Here is a 16,220-nt window from a genome sequence, read left to right as displayed (position 1 = left end):
TGCCCACTTTAGCAATTGTTTCTTGATGTGGTTGTCCCACCTGATGACGGACGCTCGCGTTGCGCTCGAAACGTCACGTGATTTAATTTATTTTGTTTTATTTTATACCTACGTGACTTTACCGAAATAACAAAAGAGTTTGGGTACCGTGGATTCACGCGTCATGCAGCCCGGCCGGCCCCTGTGCCCGCCCCGCCCTCCCCTGTGCCCGCCCCGCCCCGCCCTCCCCTGTGCCCGCCCCGCCCCGCCCTCCCCTGTGCCCGCCCCGCCCCGCCCTCCCCTGTGCCCGCCCCGCCCCGCCCTCCCCTGTGCCCGCCCCGCCCTCCCCACTGCCCGCCCCGCCCTCCCCTGTGCCCGCCCCGCCCTCCCCACTGCCCGCCCCGCCCTCCCCTGTGCCCGCCCCGCCCTCCCCTGTGCCCGCCCCGCCCTCCCCTGTGCCCACCCCGCCCCCTTGTCCCCACCCCGCCCTCCCCTGTGCTCGCCCCGCCCCCACTGAACTCACCCTCACCAAGATGGCCGCCCTTTTACTCCGTTCTCTCCCCTCCCCACCGGCCCACGGCATCATCAGCCACGGCCAAAGCGCGGATCTCGCCTCCTCCTCCTGCCGTGGTTGTGGTGAGAGAGAGATTATTATTATTATACGGTGAGTGGAAGAGAGAGAGAGATTGTTACATTATTATACGGTGTGGGAACGAGAGAAAGAGAGAGTGGGTTCGTGGTCGCGCTGTTTTGAGCGCCGCTCGTTAAAAGTTCCCAACTGAATTCCGTAATTCCCTCGCCCGCCAGTCCTTTCGTCCGTCCGTGCGTCCGTGCGGTGCTGAGCGAGCCGAAGCCGGAGCCGGGGCGGTCGGTGAGGACGACGTCTCGGGGCCAGGCGAGCCGGGGCCGGGAGAGAGGGGCGGGCGGGCGGGCGGGCTAGGTGAGACCGACGTTTCGGGGCCTGGTCGCTTCAGCCGCCTCAGCCGCGGTCGCCCAACTCGCGGGACGAATCTCGCGCGTGCGTCGTGGCCCTTGAGACTCGCCAAGGCCACCCTCACGTATTTTCACACGCGTCGCCAGTAATAATAATTGTTATGATGATACAGTACAGAGAACGTAGGCTCTCTACCCACACACACACACACAACCGGACAGCACTACCACGCAACCACAACGCCCACACCGGCCGCCACAAACATCCTACAGTCGCCACACTCCGGCCTAACGCCACCACGAATCAAATCTCACGCCACTCGCACGGATTTCAGACGCGTCGACAGCGACAATACGACAGTGAACAAAGCTATTCCCACCCCCCCCTCCACCGACATCAAAACTACCACAACACGCACGCACTTAACTCACGCCGCCACTAGCAAATCTGCATCCACTCCCATGCCACTACTCGCATCCGGCAACTAACACTTGCTGTTCAAGATCCGTAGCTCTGTGAGGTTGCACATGCTGGCATCATACTCTGTAACTACCACCCCCCCCAAAGTCATTCGTGCTGTTGACTCCATGACCCTGTTCAAGTCCAAGATCAAGAGCAGTGTTCACTAATTTTAAGTGGTGGGGGGGCACTCTCTCTCCCCTACAAGACTTCAGTGCGTGTGAGCCACCTTGCAAGGGGTTGTTTTAACATTTTGTGTATTGTCGGAGGCCGCACTAAAGGCCGCCAACGAGGAACACTGATCAACACCATACATTTTTCCCTCTTACCGTCTTCTTTACATAAAGTAAACATGCCCACTCTTTCTCTATAGCGTCTTGAGATGTGTAGAGTAAATGTAAATTCACATTGTGTTGTACTTTATGTAGGTGTGGTTTCCATGCACATTTTTTTATGATCCCGCATTGGCAGAGATGCACGTTTTATGGGTTGTATGGATCCCTATGACTGACTGCCTTGTTCTCACGACAATATAAATATTCCAACTGTTTTTGGGCAATGCCTTTGAATACGTTAAAATTGTAATTTCATCTGAGTGGAACTTTATATAAATCACTGAGGCTCTATATAATAGAATGTATCCATGACTGTCGACAAGCATTCGCAACATTTCTAACAGTGTATTCAGATGGGGTCGCATGTAGATGCTGCATAAATCTGATATACAAAAAAAATATTGCGATAACATGGCCCAGCAGTTGTGTGTTCAACTTGTTGTAAGGGGTTAGCAGTTAAAATCCATCGGGCCGCCATGTTAATACTGTGGGTGAATTAACCGTAAAATACCTGCTGTCTGTTGCGCGCCAGACATTAAAGATCCCATGACATAACCCAAAAAGAATAGGCCCATAGTGCACCACGTCATGGTCCAAATTTTAACATTTACCTACAAAAATACTCTATTTGAATTCCACATATATATGAACGTCTTTTGCACCATACGTAGCCAACCATGCTAATCGCCTTCTCTTGTAAAACAAAGCGCCTTTGGGATATCCTTGCACAATACTAATGCTGGAAATACCAAATGTACTAATGCTTGGATTTGATCAATCCACATTGTAATTGTAAATTGTATCGAACTTGCGCAGTCATGGCGTGCGTCGCGGTGGAGCTGCCGGATCCCCGGGCTGACTTCGCAGCGTGGCTTGGCGCACACGGAGTCAAGGCGCCCTGCTTTGCCGAAGCCGTGGAGCGAGAGTTCGGCATTGGGGACTATGATGACCTCATGGCATGTGCCGAGGACGAGCAGGTAACCCAGGGGAGGCAGGCAATGCTGTGGTTATATCACAGGTGGCTTAAACCTGGATTGAAAAAGCTTGGCCTCGGCAATTAGTTGAGACTTTGTGTATTCAGTGGAGTGAACTAGTGGTGCAGTGGTGAGAACATTGCTATGAACCTCTTGACTTAAGTTCAATTCCTGACCATGACGAACTCTATAGCAAGGCATGTGAAAAGCGAATCAAAAACTAATCTGGATAAGAGGCAATCGAAGGGACTTCAGAAGCAGATTTGTGATCTCTTCCATTTTCTTTATCTCATGACATGATGTTTATGGTACAATTTAAATATAAGTGAAAAAAATAGATTTATTTACAATTAATTTCAATGTTGTCACAATCGCAGATATTCTAATTCTGACCTTCGTTTTGAAACCCTCATCATAACCCGAAGCTGAATCTTGATCCTAAATCTAACCTTGAATCTTACCATAGTCCTTTCACTGACCCTCACCATATGGTTGTGAAAATCGTGGCACTATTGTGTGGTGTTAACTGTGTGGTCCAGACTGGTCGCGAATGTGACTTTGGTGGTTTCTGCGCAAATATATTTAACCATGTCAATGATGCAGAGGTGGTTTTGGTGCACCATGCATAGGTGGGAGATTTGAATAACCTGTTAAACCATAGGAGAAACCTCAATCACCAGGTTTCATTATAAATTAACTGAATATATTCCTAGAAATGTTGGCCTATGCTTGTTAATGTATGTATGTATGTGTGTTCAACTTCTTTAGCCACCGTACGTAGCCAACCGTGTTAATTGGAGGTGCAGGGGATCGGAGGTGCGGTTCCTATACGTTTAGTAACTTAGGATTTTTCAAAAAAAAAAATTTTCTTAACAGCGAACTGGCGGCGTTGTGCTTTGATTTAAATGTTGTATTTACCAGAGAGTCTTTGTTAGAGTTGTCTGTGATTGGACATACAGTAGTTAGTCAGGCCTAGCTTATTCTCTTAATTTCATATACATGAACAGTCCCTTGCCAATCTTGATGGCCTCCCTACGCCGTTTGGGTGATGGGAGCTGTTTCACCGTATTACACCACCCATATGTGCACGTTAGAGACATCATATTGGCTGTTTAGAAAAGTAAGTGGGCTTGCAAGGGACATGATGCTAGAAGAGATGATGACCAGTGTTCTTCACTAACTATGGAGTGGTGACCAAAGAAGAGAACAGGCCTGACAGTATGTTCATCGTTGATATGGAGCGATTGAATCAGCTCGTGTTATGTTGCTGGGTGGGATTTTGCATCGCTAGATAATGGAAGATGGTGGTGGCTTTGTTTACATCATACTATACTTAGTACCTTAATTTCAGCTGAATTAGTCCAGGTCAACAAATATTTACATACCCAGCACACCACCTAATTTATTATTAAATCTATGCCTTCTCCAGTTTACCTAGTCTTGCCTTGTGGTCACGGGCCCTCGTCACAACGCTCACCCTGCTCACCGGCCCTGTTTTGTATTGTTTAAACAGTTGCTGAGCAACGCATCCAGAGGCTTGCAAAAAAAAACATTGCAGTTGTAATCAATGAGTTAACGTGTTTCTTGAAATGAGAAAGGTTATTAAAAAAAGTGAATTCCTAGGGTTAGTAGTGCGAGGGTAGAAGCAGGCAGGGAAGTGTTTAGAAATGTAGTTTAGGAATTAAACGTTGGATGAGATAATACGGTCTGGTAGATGGCATCCTCAACATGACTTTACCGAAAAAAACAAAGAGTAATTCCTGCAGTCACGAAAGCACCAAATCAAGATGGAAGAATCAATTGCACGAAAACATTGACCATGGTAGCAGCGTCAGAAGTCTGATAAGAACGCGAGTGACCGCCAGTCAGTGAGTGACTGGGGTGAATGGGTGAGTGCTGGATCTTAAATAAATCTGACAGCTTTACGCTGAATTCTGTCATATACAGTTAGCTAGGAACTAGGTGCTCCACCCCAGATGTGGTATCGCATTAACTCCCTAGCCTGGTATGCAGGAGGTCGTGGGTTCGATCTCGACCCTGACGTGGTCACCTGGATTTTTCTCTGGTCGTCCAGTTTTTCCCTCTACATTTATAATCAACATGCATTTAAATATTTGGCTGCTATAAATGTCCACGTTATAAGCCACTTCGTTGAGCTATAATTTGTGGCCCGGTCGATTCTAAAAAAAGAGCTATATAGCTCAATGGGCCTCACCTGGTAAGATAAAAAATAAAATAAATATGACAGCAGTCACACCGACCTGAACTCTAACCCCAACCTCCCCATCCCGCAGGTCATGCTGGAGCTGTTTGCGATGGCTCGGTGCCGGCTGCCCTTCGCACTCTATGCTGCACTGCGCCGCGTCATCAAGGCATGCGTGCCCGCTCTCCCGCAGGCCCGCGCCGAGCAAGAGGCCGGCGTGGGCCTGAGGGGGCTGCTTGCCATCATCGTGGCCACGCTCAGCAGCCTGAGCCAGGAGCTGCTGCAGTCGGCACACAAGTTCAGTGCCCTCGACCCCACGCTAGGCCAACAGTGGAGCACTGGCGACGGATATAATGGAGACGCGGCCAGCCCAGGTGAGGGGAGGCACTCAATGTGGGGGATTGGGTGCTGGAATAATGGGTGTGTGAGACTGGGATAAGAGCTAAGTTCCTCCAGATGTGCTGGCGTTGTGCCCTGACATTGTCTGCACTTGAAAGAGAGACCCATCCCCAGGGCTTTAAACATGTATCAAAGAGTGGCTGGCTAATGGATTTGATGCAGGAATTATCCACCTCTTGAACCTAGACTTCATAGATGGTTCTGCCGCTGTTGCCCCTCCAATTTTCATTATATATTGCTGCTTGCTGCTGTCAAAGCTTCTGGTACTGTTCATGTTGTTGCTGCTGATTTTCCTGTTGCCACTGCTGCTTTCTATTTGTGCTTCTGTTGACGACACTTCTGCTGCTGTTGATGTTCATACTGTTGCCATTTCCGTCTCCGTGTAGATAGTGATGGGGGTGTGAGGCTGGACGGGTTTGTGTCGCCCATGCCTTACGAGGACAACGCCGTGAGAATCAAGACTGAGGACTGCAAAGGTGTGAGCCCACGGCCCACGATCGATTGTGGGGTTTAGCTCTGCAGCATCTACTGCCTCAATTACATCACAACTCAGAGAAACAAGTGCCTGAACCAGGCTGGGATAGAACCAGAGTTCTATCCCAACCCGAGTTCTATCCGTTCCCGCTGCGGCAGCCCACTTTATCAGTGGCCAAAGATGTGCTCAGCATTTCTCATGTTGAAGCATGCTGGCATCGGCTGATCCTAAGAGCAACTGGCTCATCCAAACTAAAACAAGGACGAAATTTCATGCATATGTGTGGACTCTTTAATGGCTTTCCAAAATATGTTGGTCCTTGGAAGTACTTGGCAATAATAACTGCTTTGAGTGTTATCTATCATATGCATAGTGGGTTTTCTGTGGCGACTCCAGTGTCCTCCCTCATAAAAACTTTGCTTAAATGCAAATGGGAGAAAAATACAATGTAGAAGCCTTCTGAAAAAGAATATTCAGACCTATTCAGGCTTTCCTGGATAAATAAAATACGTCATGACACCTTTGCAACGAAGGTTGAAATAGTTTATGCGATAGTTCTGTCTGTTCATAATGAGAGGCACTATAATTCTCATAAAGAGGGTTGAATAAAAACAAAACTATAGTATAAAGTTCTGTTGATGTCAGTGACTTGCTGTTAAATGCTGTCTTTATCGCTCAGATGAAGCTGTGGAGGAGGAGGTGGTGGAAGAGGAGGAACTGCATGGGGAAGGGACATTTGCACCCGTGTGGGACCCAGCAGAATTTGGCGCCGCCATCAATGATGACTACACAGGTGATCCTGGAAGCAAGTGCTGCTTTTTAAGATGTTATGTCAATTGTACGTCGGTGCGATAAGCTCACGAACCTAGAAATGCGTTGCCTGCCAATATGTGTGCCGCTTGCTTAACAGTGGTGTTTTTGCAAATGTGTATACAGGAGATCCTTAAATATCACGGGTTTATCGTTCGCAGTTTCGACCTATCGTGAGCAACCTCTTTGTATACCAATTTAGCTACTGCGGGGGTTAGTTGTGGCTTTTCACTTATATACTGTACCCGGAGGTACTGTATCATTGGCTGATACCATGGTGCGAGGCAGACGAGCATCTTGCAGACAAGCCTCGACTGAGGGGAGGCCCAGGACCAATTTAGATAATTGTCAATGGTGTTAGACATGAGCGGGAATCGAACTCGGGTTGCTGGGTTCGTAGTGCAGTGCGCTAACCATAGCAGTACCACTCCCCACTCGCGCACAAACACACCCTTTAAGTACAGTATTCGGTATTTATACCCCTATTGTCTATTAATGTTTTTTGTACAGGGATGTTACGTATTTCAATTATTTTGTTTTTAGTTTATTTGGCATACAGTACAGTACTTATTTCATTTCTAATGTTGTCTATTTTTGGTTGCTGTGTACCTAACCCCCATTATTTAGGTGAGGCTTCGGTATTGAATATCGCAGTTGGCTTTCACGGACTTTCCAAGAACGTAACCCCCTCGATATTCAAGGGTCTCTTGTAGAAATGTCTATCCTGCAACATGCATGTATAACCTATGGATCGCTGGCTGTATCCGCAACACAACTTCATTTGCAATGGCCACCCGACCACATGAGGCTTATCGCTTTGAAACAATCCGCAGAGATCTTGGCCATTCCAGTCAGACACGAGAGGGGAACATTTTTGACCTGGCAACCTTAAATGTATCATTTTAGCACACTCGGTCACATCTCTCACTGCACGAGCCTCTTGAAGTCACAGAAGTCACTAAGGTGTCTTAATTCGTGTTTTGCGAAAGGTATTTCAAAGTTCTATTCAGCCCTCGATAAGGAAAAGGTATCTCCAACCATGGTTTAAATAAATAACTACGCCATACTAGAATCGGTTGACGGGCCTCTCTCCCACACTCTGTGCGTCTCTCCCTAAACCCTGCAGTACGCGGGGATGAGGGCGTGGACAGGATGTGCATCACCAAGGAGGATGGCCACGGCAGTGCTGACGATGCTGAAAGAGATGAAGCCTTGCTACTGAGGCCTCCTCCGCCCCTCTCAAGGTCTCCACTACCCATGACTACACTGCCTGGGCCGTCGTCCTCTCTGCCACCGCTTCCACAGCCGCCCCTGACGCGGCCACCCCTGTCAGGCCAGGAGGCCATGCATCAGCAGTACATGTACGTGATCCAGCTCATGAAGAGCTCAGCTGCGGGAGGCGGACTGGACAGTGGCGGTGGTAGTGGTAGCGGAAGCAGTGCGGGCAGCATTCGGCCGTTCGCTCCGTCGGTCAAAGAGGCCTTCGCCAGCCGGTGGTCAGCTCCCGATGGCGGAGCAGCAGCAGGCGGAGGAGGAGAGGAGAGAGAGGTGACGAGAGGGGGTGGCCAGCTCCCGCCAGAGAGGCTGGCGTCACCACTGTTGCTGCCGCCGCCGCTCGGAGCGCCGGGCGTTGTGATCCGCAAGCCCTTCGTGTGCCAGCTGTGCGGCGAGGGCTTCACGCACTCGAGTGGGCTGTCGCGCCACAAGCGCATCCACACCGAGAAGCTTTACAAGTGCCACGAGTGTGGAAAGGAGTTCCTGCTGGCATACACGCTCAAGAGGCATCGGCGCGTGCACATGTGACAGTGGTAGATGGGGGGGGAATGGGATGGGGTGGCATTGGGTTAGATGTGAAAAGCCTTGATAATGATGGACTGTGTTTTCATTTTGCTGTAGGCATAGGAGGGGATGTGAGAGGAGAAACGAAAGTTGAGTGAAAGGATCTTACTGCACAAAGGAGTAGTAGGTGCTGCTTAGTTCCACTGGTGATATCTATACAGTGGTCAAAATTCTACATTCCTATGGATGGTGCATTTTGCTCGATAGAATGACCGCTAAAGAATTAAAGCTTTCGTGACTGCATAAATTACTCATTGGTTTTTTCGGTAAAGTCACGTATGTAGGAATACCATAACATTATATTTTTTCCTTAGGTGTGTTGAATTCTCGTCTCTCATCTTGTTGTATTTACCTCCGTGATTTGTTTCTTACGCCTGATGAAGATCGCTTGTGTTGCGGTCGAAACGTCGTGATTGATTTGTTTTAATATAATGTTATGGTATTCCTACATACATAACTTTACCGAAAAAACCAATGAGGGTGACCGCTGTTAATGTCCCAGTTAGTAGTACTTGTTTTATTAGCCCTGGAGAGATGATGGGTTGAGTTGGCCCCCAATGGGTGATATGAACTCACAAAAAAAAGAGTATTGTGAATTGAGTGGTGTAACTGCAGTATCACCCAGTGGGGGTTTAGGGTTAAGACGGACAGTGAATCTAACAGTGACCCCAAAAATAAACACAACCTTTGCTTGACACTAAGGTTGTGGATTGATTTCAAACCATACCATAATGTGGTGTAAGTCGATTTGGGATGCTGAAGCATTTAAGCACCCTATGAATACAAATCATTATTGATGCAAATCCTAATCCTTACCATAGCCTTTAACCTAACTTATTCCTGCATTCATTCTGACCTCCACCCAAACCCTGGCCTTATGCCCAAAAGAATATGACCGAGACCCTCTTTACTTTAATCAGTTTGCATTGGTGCTCTATTTTAGGCATTGGTTCTCTGTTTAAAACTCAGAGCCAGTGGTGAAAACTCTGCATTACTATGGTGAGAGTTTTAACTCTGGCATCAAACCTTTACTCTTATCCTGACTCAGATCCTTATCCTAACCTTTTACCTAGTATCCCAGTTATATCTCTGACCCTAACTCTAACCGTAACCCTAGCCCATCAGCTGTGCGCAATGTCAGTCATCTCGTCTTACGTGCCACAAGGATGCGATGGTAGCTGGCGTTGGTGCACACTTTTATTTAACTGTTCGGCAAATACAGGTTTTAGTTTAGTGTATTGCTCCCTGAATCTTGCGCAAGCATTGAAAGTCTTGGCGCTGATGGTGACGTTGTGCAAGGGATGTGATGCCCACCCGCTTATCACTGGTGGTGATGCCTTCATGGGCAGTGCAGTAAATGCCTTTCTGACCTAGTGAGATACTGCCTGTATTAAGGCAGTTCAGCAAGCAGTTTTTCGCAGGCTTCCTTTACAATCGAGTTTTTAGAGTTTTCCTTTCACATGCATTGGAGGTTTTCTCCTGGCTTTCTGTTAAGACTAAAACTATATTTTATTATTCGGAGACTGGATTGCTAGCTTAGTCATTTTTTATACGCACTAGCGAATAGCGGCACAGCTCATACGCACGTGTAATATGTTCAGCGATACGTTCATAGACTCATGCGTGTAAGATTATTTTTGAGAGGGTCCAGAGTATACAGAACAAATTAGATATACGGTCCAGACAAAACATTTAAAAACGTTAAATAATATTAAATCTTGACCATGAATTGTGGCATTTCATAAAATTATGATGGGAGTTAATCTTTACTTGCCTAATAGGTTAGCTCTTGATGATTTGTAAGCAGATTATCCAGGTTACAGATCAACCATGCTCATTCTCACCCTTTATATGTGTGCTGTGTTTAATTATTAACTGCTGCTCACTAGCCAAGGGTCCGTGGCTAAGTGCCTACGTGAACACAAGCGTGTTGGCAAGTGAACAGATTCATTTTATATTTGTTTATGCAGGTAAGAAACATCAAGCTGTTTGACAAGAATGACCAAGACAAGACCTTGTAGAAATTAAGGAATTTAGAGCATATAAATCATAACATTGCAGACTACTGAGTAACAAACACAATCTCGGATAACATTCAAGTAATGCGCCACTCAAGGAACACTGGCAGATAACACAGAAATAAAACACCGAATCGTGTGGGGTTCGCTAACAGCGGCGTGCAAGAAAATGGATAAATGTTAAATCTAGGAAGGAATGTAATAAGGCCAGGGAAGGGAGGGATGTAAAGCGAGTTAATTCCAAAAGTAAGTAATGATTTTTCACTGCAGCTAGATCTCATTCTGGGTATATTAAGGAGAGATAGAGAGGAGCTTGTAAGACAACGTGATGAGAACTGTGGTGAGAGGCGGTCACGGATTGTAATTAGCGGAGTTTTTTGGAGTATTTTGAGGATGAATGGTGCCCAGTAACGCTGCCTCTGAGTGTCAAGGGAAGTTGCCTTTTAAGTACAGGTCGCAGTGGTGTGTTGTGTACGGGGCATCAAACGCAAAATGAAAGACTGAATGGTTTAGGGGGACCAAGAGTCTGAGGCAAGTTTGTAGATGGCATCACAGTAGTCAAAGTTATGGAGAATGGTAGCTTTGACAGTGTCCAATCTGAGATGGAGGAGAATACAATGGATGTATCTGCAGAGGAAACCAATTTGTATTTGTCTTAATTTGTTTTCCCCCCGCACCTCCAATTAGCACGGTTGGCTACGTATGGTGCAAAATAAGTTCTACAAATATACAAATATGTTCTATAAGAACCTGGAAAGAGATTTTGGAATCTAGGATAAGGCCCAGATTTTTTTAAATTGTCAACGATTTCAATTTTCAGGGAGTTCAGAGCCACAACTTGAAGTGGAGAAGGGGGGGCAGGCTTGTGTTGATCCGAAGCCAATATTAATATTGTTTTATTTGCATTGAGGACAGGTCTAATGGCAGGGAATACAAATCCTTTATAAGATTGGAGTAAAAACCGTGCAGAGATTTGTTCAAGACCATGAGAGCTGTGTCATCAACAAATTGGTGTTTTTTTTTTTTTATTTCTGAGTGGATTAGAGATTTTAGCTAGGTTGTTGGCAGCGAGAACAATGTTGGATCGAATAGTAAACAAAAATAGATATAAATCTCTTCTTCACCCTTATTCTGTATAAATAAGTCACAAATACAGTTATATAGCCTAATTGACATCCGTTTTGCATGCTGTGCGTTTGGCCTTTTTACCCAGAACACACCAGATAATCTAGGGTTGACTGTAGCCGGCTTGGGCATTATAACTTGATTTTTTTTGCAATTTTCCAAAATTTACAGCCAACACTGTTCACGTTTCACTCATACTTCACCTCACTTGAAATGTATTTACTCTTGAGTAGTAATGTTCAGGAATTCATGGGGATAGAAAGCTACCATTGGTCAGAATTGTTACAATGCAGGCAGTTTGATATCCTATTGGTCACTAAACCCTGTGAGGCTATCAATATGTCGTATAGAAGGTAGAACAGAAAGTAGATCGCCCACCAACCTATGAATGTAAATTTAATTGTATGTTCTCGTGTGTGTCTCTTCTCCTTGTACTCGATTACATGGTCATCCCTTTATAGCTATCCCACTGATTTCTATTGGTCATCTTAAGTTCTTCTCAACAGGTGATTGCATATTATGAAAGCGATGGCTCCATGTCATACACAGGCAAGTGTAAAACATGTAATTAATGATTTGAGATTGGTGGGAGACTTAAGATTTGAAATCAATATTTGTTTGCTCTATTTTCCTATTGGTTTAGTGAAATATGTAGATATGCACACACAATTGTACATATGAAATGGATCACCCTGTACTTGTTAAGAAATTGTCCAAAAAGGCCAAGCAGGGCCTTTCTCGAAAAGGAGAATTGAGACTCGGGCTTTCCTGGGCAAATATCTATTCAAAGAATATCTTTACTCAAAGAATAAATTGGGCAGTCCTCTTGTCAGTTGGTGTTTCTTAGCCAATGGTGGAAATTCCACAATTCGATGCTGGGTGTGAGTCCTTTTATTCTTTCCATTGATTTCACACAAGTGGAACTGGTATTATCAACCTCATGGCGACTGTGGGAATGATTATGGTGAAACTCACGATATTATCGTAAGTTGAGTGCTCTGCCACTTAACCACCTGGACAGATTGATGATTATGATGATTATAATAGTGTTAATGTATCAGGAATCAAACTGTTAGCTGGTCCAGTGGTGAAAACGTAATGTTAATGGGCAGCACATCTCATAGGTTTATGACCGAATGAGATAGTTCCCATATTAGAGGTAAGAACACTGTCAAATAGACGAACCTTGGTGAATCTAAGAACGATTCTTTTTCTACAGCGTCTCAAGATGCGGTCACATTTAGACGCCATGTAAATACACTTTTGGGCTTTTTTCATTCAACGGTGAACTTAATTTAAGGATGGGTGTGTTGATATTAAAGCACAGTTGCCTTGCAATACAAATGACCTCATCTTGGCAGTTCCAAAATGGGTAAAACGATTCCACAGAGCGCATTGCTTGGTGCAATTATCGGGCTCGACAGATGCTCATCCCATACGGATTTTCTCCAGGTTTTAAGTCTTCTCTTTTCCTGTGCATGCATGAATGTTGTGCTGTCATTGAGAATTATCTTCATACGTGTGTGCTTTATCCATGTATGCCTGTTTCCCCCAACATGCAATACATTAGTAATTCACTAATACAATATTATTTGCCCAAACATTTGAAACTGAACCCTAGCTAAAAAAATGAGTCTTGAAGTTGTGTTGAGGATTTCCTATACATAGATTCATGTTCATCTCTGTATTAAAGTGGCAGTAATTATAACCAGAACATGCTTAGGTACGTTCGTTCTCCCCCCCCCACCTCTATAGTATCCACCCAGCAGTATACGTGGATACCTCGTGGTTAGTCGATCGGCAGGTAGTGTTCGGTGGGGTAAAGTATGGGTACTGCCTCCTTCGCAGACGATTGGCCAGTGTGGCCGAGTAGGTCAAGTACCTCCTGGAAGGGCTCTCTGGGGCTCCCTCTGGTGGAAGCCCCTTTCACCAGCAGTATGTATTATGTTGAACTTCTTGCCCACCCATCGTATGTAGCCAACTGTGCTATTAGGAGGAGCGGGAAAAGGATAACAACAGCGCAGTGGTGTTGAGCAAGCCAATTCAGGGCCACACCTATTACCTGACATGTTATGCTCAGTGATTATGCAAAAAAAAACACAAGGTTCATATTGGATTGCATTCGTAAAAAAATAGATCGCATAAATATAAATGTGTCGTTAACCCACCACCACCCGACAGCCAATAGTAAGGTTTGTCACGTAAACAAAACGTGGTAATTGTCGCATTCACCACACCGGTGTGTTGGAGAGTAAACCCACAACATTTACAATTTGAGTAGAACGTTTCGCTGGTGATTTACAACCAGCTTCATGCCGATGAAGCCAGTGTCTTCCTGTTCAAACGTGTGTGGAACAGAACTCGTATCTATTGGCTCTCAGGCAGTGTTGTGCATTTCACAATCACATGGCAGGAGCGAGTCTTCCACGGGACACTCATTGTTAAGTTACCGAAACGTGCTACTTGCTTTATTGATCCCAACGGGATGAAGCTGGTTGTAATCACCAGTGAAACTTCGTGGGATTACTCTCCAACACACTGGTGTGCTGAAGTAGTGACGAATTGGCACGTTGTGTTTACGTGACAAACCTTACAAATTGACTGTCGGGAGGTGGTGGGTGAACGATACACGTATGCGATCTAACCCCAAAAAAACTTGTATAATATGGGTCAGGAAAGCGACCCATATTGCTTTCCAAAGCCTATTTTCGTAGGTAGCCGTAGCTGGCTAGCTGTGCTCAGCATTCATGTTAGTGTTATATTGGCCACTGAATGTAGTAGAAATGTTTTTTTTTGCTGTGGAACAGTCCATACGGCACTCCCGATTTATTGTATAGTACATTTAAAGTCTTAAAACTGCTGTGTTATGCTCCCAAATGAAAGACTAAAAATCAAATAAGAATCGGACACATTGCATGGATTCCGAAAAGCTTCCCAACATGTGTTTACCCTGGGAAATGTTTCATTATTAATCATGATAGCAAAGTAGTGACACGTTCATAGGCCACGATGAAAAAAGTCTCAGCGAGCTTTGCCAGGGTGGGCCTGGGTGACTCTTTAATCACTTTAACCGGTTTTCTGTAAGTGAAGTCCAAAATAGCAACAAAACTGTAACGTGTCCTTATTGGATCATCTGAGAGTTGTCCCCCACCCTGTAACAGACAGATGGATAGAGATGGACAAGCATACAGAGATAAGGAAGCAACACTCAACCTTAGTTGGCAATTGTAAGAAATGCCACTGGCTTCCTGTTCAAACGTGTGGAACAGAGCTCGTATCTGTTGGCTCGAAGCGAGTGTTGTGCATTTCACATCATATGGCAGAGGCCAGTCTTTCCACAGGACACCCACTGTTAAGTTATTGCAACGTGCTACTTTATTGATCCCAACGGGGTGATGGGTTGAGCTGAATCCACACCTAATGTTCAGTATGTGGAGTAATGGAACATTTAAACAAAAAGCATGAAAGTTCCCTTGCAAACATAATCGATGAGCAGTGCTCATATTTCCACTGGGTTCTAATCATGTCGTGGACATTGTGTGTAGTTATGGCAGGACCCGCAGTCTTTTTCTCATGTAGCAGCCACCCATGACCACTGTGCCAAGTAGTGGAAATTCCACATCCCCCATAGAAAGTGCTTGTCTAGTTGATGACACAAGCACTCGGCATCCCAGCAGTACACTGTGAAAATTCCACATTCCTATGATGGCGGAGTGTATGAATCGTCACAGCAATAGCCCCGTATTTGATTTATCTGCATGAAGTGGCACAGACATTTGAGGTGGTGCTCATTTTACCCACCCTAGGGGAAGAGTTGTAATTGAGGTTGGATTGACACTTTGGAAATGGGAAATCGTCTACCTTAAGATTTGGAGTGTTGCTGGCAGTATCGATTGAACAATCGACATTACAATGCATTCACGCGACTACATTTTTTGGTCTTTTTGGTTTGTACCTTGTGTTGTCCGACGTTTCATTTTATGTGCTGGGAGCTTCTTTGGGAACTGAATTTAAGGTATTCAGTTCCTCAATTGAATAAGCTCCCAGTATGCAGATATAAATGCCAGATATGCCAAACAGCATGTGGTGCAACCTGATAACCCATTGGAGAACATTTCATTCATAGCCATTTGTTCCATAGTTGAAGGTCCAAATAAGAAAAAAAATGAAAACACGTTTGCTTCCCAGTGTTTCCAGGCCATTACTTATTGACTTCATCATTTCAAATCCACTGCACCAGTGTTGCCTGTGTTTATGTTTTCCTTTGTTGCTGAGTTGCGACACGTAAAATTACTCATTTTGTTTGACCCTACATATATCGTACTTTTGGATTAAAAATATGTTCAGCAATTGTGGTCAGAGGCCATCCATTCAGCTGAAAACAAAGTTATCCTTCATCGTAAAACTCATATCTGTCATTCAGATGTCCAGCATGGCTGCCCCATAGACGACAGGATCTGTCCATTCACATTCAAACTTAAAGTGCAAAGAATAAAATTAATTAGATGAAGCCGTGTCCAAATAGAGGCACATAACAAAATACTCAAGACTTCATAAAAAAACACCACCTTAAAAGGGAGATGGTAGCCTTCACACGGCCCACCTGTTAAGTGTCTCATCGCACTAATACCATCACTTCAGCATTTTTGGAAATCGTTCGTATTTTTTTA

The 16,220-nt window shown here is 45.3% G+C and overlaps 1 protein-coding gene across 1 annotated transcript; it reads left to right on the top strand.

The window, feature by feature from the left end:
- Nucleotides 1–488: 488 nt before the first annotated feature.
- Nucleotides 489–15,900, top strand: LOC116942878 (uncharacterized). The gene is made up of 7 exons (XM_076061865.1): nucleotides 489–615; nucleotides 787–919; nucleotides 2,524–2,684; nucleotides 4,976–5,258; nucleotides 5,670–5,759; nucleotides 6,438–6,551; nucleotides 7,695–15,900. Exons 3-7 carry the CDS (start codon nucleotides 2,526–2,528, stop codon nucleotides 8,369–8,371), a joined length of 1,323 nt encoding a protein of 440 aa, XP_075917980.1. The 5' UTR covers nucleotides 489–615; nucleotides 787–919; nucleotides 2,524–2,525; the 3' UTR covers nucleotides 8,372–15,900.
- The last annotated feature ends 320 nt before the right edge of the window (nucleotides 15,901–16,220 follow it).

This window comes from Petromyzon marinus, chromosome 1 (genome assembly GCF_048934315.1).
Source record: "Petromyzon marinus isolate PM22_M1 ecotype Great Lakes invasive population chromosome 1, UKy_Petmar_22M1.pri1.0, whole genome shotgun sequence".
Taxonomy (NCBI): Eukaryota; Metazoa; Chordata; class Hyperoartia; order Petromyzontiformes; family Petromyzontidae; genus Petromyzon; species Petromyzon marinus.
Note: the sequence above shows the minus strand (reverse complement) of the source record. Positions and strands in the feature narration are given on the sequence as shown.

What these genes read in the sequence shown, in the direction of transcription:
- LOC116942878 (XM_076061865.1), top strand. Translation starts at nt 2,526, where the DNA reads ATGGCGTGCGTCGCGGTGGAGCTGCCGGATCCCCGGGCTGACTTCGCA. An exon ending in CATGTGCCGAGGACGAGCAG is followed by an intron (nt 2,685 to 4,975) that starts GTAACCCAGGGG and finishes CCCATCCCGCAG; the next exon opens with GTCATGCTGGAGCTGTTTGC. An exon ending in TGGAGACGCGGCCAGCCCAG is followed by an intron (nt 5,259 to 5,669) that starts GTGAGGGGAGGC and finishes GTCTCCGTGTAG; the next exon opens with ATAGTGATGGGGGTGTGAGG.